General features: G+C 38.3%; 2 protein-coding genes across 6 annotated transcripts; one reads left to right on the top strand and one right to left on the bottom strand.

Moving 5' to 3' along the window:
* Positions 7-2,895, top strand: LOC104704204 (L-type lectin-domain containing receptor kinase V.5). Of its 4 annotated transcripts, none has more exons than XM_019227384.1 (2): positions 7-502; positions 1,122-2,895. In XM_019227384.1, exons 1-2 carry the CDS (start codon positions 25-27, stop codon positions 2,615-2,617), a joined length of 1,974 nt encoding a protein of 657 aa, XP_019082929.1. In that variant the 5' UTR covers positions 7-24; the 3' UTR covers positions 2,618-2,895. The 4 variants fall into 4 exon arrangements, with proteins under 4 accessions (XP_019082929.1, XP_019082931.1, XP_019082930.1 ...); XM_019227386.1 differs by having other exon boundaries at positions 7-758; positions 1,375-2,895; XM_019227385.1 differs by having other exon boundaries at positions 7-942; positions 1,562-2,895.
* Positions 3,815-5,613, bottom strand: LOC104699947 (salutaridine reductase-like). Of its 2 annotated transcripts, none has more exons than XM_010415350.2 (4): positions 5,528-5,613; positions 4,944-5,205; positions 4,482-4,664; positions 3,815-4,337 (listed from the first exon to the last, which is right to left on the bottom strand). In XM_010415350.2, coding segments are annotated over exons 1-4 (846 nt in total). In that variant the 5' UTR covers positions 5,530-5,613; the 3' UTR covers positions 3,815-3,938. The 2 variants fall into 2 exon arrangements, with proteins under 2 accessions (XP_010413652.1, XP_010413651.1); XM_010415349.1 differs by lacking the exon at positions 5,528-5,613 and adding an exon at positions 5,326-5,481.

Below are 6,000 nucleotides of genomic sequence, written 5' to 3'. Positions count from 1 at the left end.
AAAAAAAAAAAAAAAAATACATCAATGCTTCGTCTCTGCCAAGCAATTCTTGCTCTGTTCTTTACTCTGTTTTACAATTCCCATGGCTACTTCATCCCACAAGGATCTGTAGGAATCGGCTACAACGGTTACTTCACTTTAACCAACACAACAAAACATGCATACGGTCAAGCTTTCGACAGCGAACTTTATTCAATCAAGAACTCATCAACAGGTCTTTTAACATCTTTCTCAGTCAACTTCTTCTTCGCGATCGTCCCTGAGCATAATCATCAAGGCTCACACGGTATGGCTTTCGTCATGTCTCCCACTAGAGGCCTTCCCGGAGCTTCTTCTGATCAGTACCTCGGAATCTTCAACGAGACAAACAACGGTAACACATCAAATCACGTGATAGCTATTGAGTTAGATGTACATAAAGACGATGAGTTTGGAGATATTGATGATAACCATGTTGGGATTAACATTAATGGTTTGAGATCCATTGTTTCTGCTCCTGCTGGTTACTATGATGATAAAGATGGAAACTTTAGAAACCTTTCTCTGATCAGCAGAAAGGTAATGAGGCTTTCGATCGTTTATAGTCAACCTGATCAACAGCTCAATGTTACTTTATTCCCTGCTGATATCTCTGTTCCGCCTAAGAAGCCGCTTTTGTCTTTAAACCGTGATCTCTCTCCGTATTTGCGTGAGAAAATGTATCTTGGATTCACTGCATCTACAGGGTCGGTTGGTGCAATACATTACATGATGAGTTGGTTTGTTAACGGAGTAGTCGAGTATCCGAGATTGGAGTTCAGTAGAATACCAATCCTTCCACGATATCCAAAGAAATCGTCTAATAGAACAAAAACGGTTTTAGCGGTCTGCTTAACGGTTTCCGTGATTGCTGCGTTTGCCGCCTCGTGGTTCGGTTTCGTCTTCTATTTGAGGCATAAGAAGGTTAAAGAGGTTCTTGAAGAATGGGAGATTCAGTATGGACCTCATAGGTTTGCTTATAAGGAGCTTGACAATGCCACAAAGGGTTTCAAGGAGAAACAACTTCTAGGGAAAGGAGGTTTTGGTCAAGTCTATAGAGGAACGCTTCCAGGTTCTGNGATCCATTGTTTCTGCTCCTGCTGGTTACTATGATGATAAAGATGGAAACTTTAGAAACCTTTCTCTGATCAGCAGAAAGGTAATGAGGCTTTCGATCGTTTATAGTCAACCTGATCAACAGCTCAATGTTACTTTATTCCCTGCTGATATCTCTGTTCCGCCTAAGAAGCCGCTTTTGTCTTTAAACCGTGATCTCTCTCCGTATTTGCGTGAGAAAATGTATCTTGGATTCACTGCATCTACAGGGTCGGTTGGTGCAATACATTACATGATGAGTTGGTTTGTTAACGGAGTAGTCGAGTATCCGAGATTGGAGTTCAGTAGAATACCAATCCTTCCACGATATCCAAAGAAATCGTCTAATAGAACAAAAACGGTTTTAGCGGTCTGCTTAACGGTTTCCGTGATTGCTGCGTTTGCCGCCTCGTGGTCCGGTTTCGTCTTCTATTTGAGGCATAAGAAGGTTAAAGAGGTTCTTGAAGAATGGGAGATTCAGTATGGACCTCATAGGTTTGCTTATAAGGAGCTTGACAATGCCACAAAGGGTTTCAAGGAGAAACAACTTCTAGGGAAAGGAGGTTTTGGTCAAGTCTATAGAGGAACGCTTCCAGGTTCTGATGTAGAGATCGCTGTGAAACGGACTTCCCATGATTCAAGACAAGGGATGAGCGAGTTTCTAGCCGAGATTTCAACTATTGGTCGACTAAGACATCCAAATCTGGTCAGGCTTTTGGGATATTGTAGGCATAAGGAGAATCTCTACTTGGTTTATGACTTTATGCCTAATGGAAGTCTTGACAAGTATCTAAACCGTAATGAGAATCAAGAACGGCTTACTTGGGAACAACGTTTCAAGATCATCAAAGATGTTGCAACTGCTCTACTACACTTGCATCAAGAATGGGTGCAAGTCATCATTCATCGAGATATCAAACCAGCTAATGTTTTAATAGACCATGAAATGAATGCGAGGCTAGGGGACTTTGGACTTGCAAAGCTGTATGATCAAGGATTTGATCCTGAGACATCTAAAGTAGCGGGAACATTCGGGTATATCGCACCAGAGTTTCTAAGAACGGGAAGAGCTACTACAAGCACTGATGTCTATGCCTTTGGGTTGGTAATGCTTGAAGTTGTTTGTGGTAGAAGGCTGATTGAGCGACGTGCAGCGGAAAATGAAGAATATCTTGTGGAATGGATCTTAGAGCTTTGGGAAAATGGGAAAATTTTCGATGCGGCAGAAGAAAGTATACGTCAAGAACGAAACAGGGGACAACTTGAGCTGGTTTTGAAGCTAGGTGTGTTGTGTTCGCATCAAGCAGCATCAATCAGACCAGCTATGAGTGCGGTTATGCGGATTTTGAACGGCGTTTCACAGCTTCCAGATAATCTTCTTGATGTCGTAAGAGCTGAGAAATTCAAAGGATGGCCAGAGACATCAATGGAGGAAATACTACTTGATGTGAATTCATTGAGTACATTGGAGTTAACAGATTCATTTGCTAACCACGGACGTTGAACTTTCAGTTTCCCATTTTGATTCCTGATGTAGAGATATGTACAAGAACTAGACCAACACTGTCTCCTCCAAACTTTGGTTTATTATCCTTCTTTATTCCGGTAGCATTATTTATGAACAATTTAATATTTGATCTTCTTGTATCATTCAAATTCATCTCTGTAGGCAGTATATCAAGATCAGGTAAACTTCCGAAATTGGCAATTTTAATTGAATGGTTATGCAATCCTTCAACAAAACAGTTACCAACAAGATCAAAAAAGAAAGTTATCCCATCATAGTTGCTTCCACAGCCCAACCAGGAATCACACAGTAATGATCGATCAGTAATATCATACTTCATAACATTGCCGTTACCAAAACCTCTAAGAAACCTCAAAGATGCATATCTTGAAAACCAAAGAAGCATATCTTGAAAACCAAAGAAGAAGTTGAAAGGCATTAAAAACAAAAAAACACAAAAATAGATTAGGATTTGAGAGTGGATGTAGCGACTTGTTCGAGGCCACGATCAACATTGAGAAAACTTGATAGGCACGGAGAATCGCTATTTGTTATTGCCAACCTTCAAGGCAACTTACGCCATTTTTAATTTTGACGTCATTGCTCTGCTAATTGGCTTTTCTTAAGCTAAAAAACTCGACTATTTTGAAAAATAAAACAAAACTCGGAAACAAAACAACTAATACCCTAGAAACGCAGCCAGAGAGACAGCTAAAAAGAACCCTAGAAGATGAGGAAGAGATGAACTATGGCTATATAAATCGAACTAAGAGATGATTCTGAAAGTCATCGACTTTACTGATTTATTAGAAGAAATAGAAAGCGGCTGCGGATGAAATTGTAGAAACCCTAATTTCATTATTTTATCAATCAAACCAACGAAATTGAAGTTAATGGGCCAAAGGGCCTACTTTCGATTCAAAATGGGTCTAGATCCACAAAGTAATTGCACTGAAATTATTATTTTGACAAACTAGTTATAAAAATTAAAAACCAATCTCCGAAAATATATAAAACTATACTACATTACGACTGTAGTTTTTACTTCAAAAAAATGTCTCCATTACTCATTTACGCATTTTAGAATTGGACGAAAAATTCAATCGAGCCTGACCAATTATTTTTGGTACAGTGAAAAGGTTCCAAACATGATTCGTTCGGTATAGATTGGGATGTTCAACTAATTGATATATATATAGGTATAGGCGTATAGCCAGTCTCTTCACATTTATTTATTGTTACAATTATACATATATTCAAATTGACATTAACCAATACTAATAATCTAATTATTACGCGCGTCCAGGTGAACAAAGTGTCACAGCTTGGAAATAATTTTCTTAGGCTCTTCTAAGCAAATATAGAACTTGCCGGAAGACAGCTTCTCACGAGGAAGCAACACCAACTTGGCGACAATGGCAGCAGCCTCATCTGCCGTGTGAGTCCCCTGACCACCGGTCATAGACGTACGAGTGAAACCAGGGCAAAAACAATTCACACTTAGTCTTTTGCCGTCGTAACGTCGAGCCAAAACCCTAGAGTAAGCGTTTAAGGCCATCTTTGATATGGCGTAACCCGGCCAATTCTCCGGCCATCCTTGCTTTTCCCACGTCCCGCTCATCACATCCTCTAGAAATTGGGTCACCGTCGCATCGATTTGTTCGTCGGTAAGATCTTCACTTTCTAGCGTTCGTCTTATAATAGGGCTTCTCAGTTTCTGTATATGCCAAAAAAACATATCGAAATGATTCAAATAGACTCGACTAATATACAGTACTGAGTACACAAATAAAGTTGTAGAGGGCAAAAGCGTCTCGTCAAAAATTGTATGGAGGATGATATATATATATATATATAGTACGTTTAATGTGCCAAGCCTTGAACTGATGTTAAGGATGCGGCTAACGGATTCCGAACGGCGGAATAAGGGCAAAAGAGCCTCCGTTAAAAGCTTTGCACCGTAGAAATTGGTCTTGATAATGGTCTCTGGCTGTTTAATTGAATTCTCTCCTACCGCGTTAAATGAAACCCCCGCATTGTTCACCTGACCAAGCCGACGCCGTGAAATATTTCCATCAGTTAAAAAAAATTCGAATAATAGTAAATTAAATATTTGAAAAATATATATTGATCCTGTGGAAGATAAAGTTGTAAGTTTTAATTTTGTCAGTCTAACATATTCTTTTTTTAACACACAACAATTAAGAAGTTAATCAAATTTCTAAGATTCATTGGAGTTCGGTCATATTTTATATAGTAGTTGTGGACTAATTGTATAGTAGTGCGTATGCATTTAAGATAATGTTTATTTCTAAATAATTACCAGAATGTCGAGTACTCCCAAGTTGCGACGGAACCAGGAGACGAAGGCGGCGATGGAAGAAGGATCGGAGATGTCGAGGGAGCAAAAATGAACGTTTTGAAAGCCAATGCGCCGGAGGGAATCGGTGGCTTGGCTTCCGTTTACGGTGTTTCGGGATGTTAAAACGACGGTTAGTCCAAGCTCGAGTAACCTCTTCACCACCGCAAAACCTATACCTTTGTTTGCTCCAGTCACGACAGCTGTTGTTCCTTCCGACCACCACCTTCAAGCAATGATAAAAAAATGGTTATAGAAGTTACATAGAGAGAGAGAGAGAGAGAGAGAGAGAGAGAGAGACATAAACAAAAAAAACCTCTTTAAGAACGGGATTTTATATATATACTTATTTGTTGGAGAAAGAGGAGAGATCAGATGATCCATTTTTAATATTTTTGGGAAAGCAACAAGGTGATATGATATATTTGAGGCTAACGAAGACTTGATGAAGGGATTATATATAATTTTACATGATAGGGTTATGTAAATAGACCATGGATCTGAAACACATGCATGTTAATTGGTATATAAATAAATACACAACATACATGGTAATTGTTCGTGTGTGGCGGTGCCAAAAAATAATAAGAATAAAATATTAAGCAACTTTGGTAGATGACTATGGATTTAAAAAGAATAGAGAGAATAGCTTTGTCTCAGATTTCATCGGTAAATAACATTTTATGGAGTGGGAAAAATACTAAAATATCCTTATATTATTTTGTATTTACAAAATGGAACACTTATCATTTACGGGATTTGGTGTTATAAAATCATATGATTCTACAAAAATAACATGATATATTGATCTAATACATGTGATGGTTGTGTAAAATTATTAAAATTCATGTGTTTTTATGATATAACGTAATAAATGGACAAAATATATGTGTTGGTGTGTAGAATTGTTAAAACTCATGTGATTCTGTGAAATAACATGATAAATGGACAAAATATGTAGGTTGGTTGTGTAGAATTGTTAAACCTCATGTGATTATGTGAAATAGCAAGATATATGGAC

The sequence above is a fragment of the Camelina sativa genome, chromosome 7, assembly GCF_000633955.1.
Source record: "Camelina sativa cultivar DH55 chromosome 7, Cs, whole genome shotgun sequence".
In the NCBI taxonomy this organism is placed as follows: domain Eukaryota; kingdom Viridiplantae; phylum Streptophyta; class Magnoliopsida; order Brassicales; family Brassicaceae; genus Camelina; species Camelina sativa.
Note: the sequence above shows the minus strand (reverse complement) of the source record. Positions and strands in the feature narration are given on the sequence as shown.

Bases quoted from the DNA above. Each gene is read 5' to 3' on its own strand.
- LOC104704204 (XM_019227386.1), top strand. From the start codon at position 25: ATGCTTCGTCTCTGCCAAGCAATTCTTGCTCTGTTCTTTACTCTGTTT. The intron at 759-1,374 runs GTTTGTTAACGG...TTACATGATGAG, and splicing joins ATACATTACATGATGAGTTG to TTGGTTTGTTAACGGAGTAG.
- LOC104699947 (XM_010415349.1), bottom strand. From the start codon at position 5,363: ATGGATCATCTGATCTCTCCTCTTTCTCCAACAAATAA. The intron at 4,665-4,943 runs GTAATTATTTAG...CGGCTTGGTCAG, and splicing joins TGGGAGTACTCGACATTCTG to GTGAACAATGCGGGGGTTTC. The intron at 4,338-4,481 runs GTACTATATATA...TGGCATATACAG, and splicing joins CAAGGCTTGGCACATTAAAC to AAACTGAGAAGCCCTATTAT.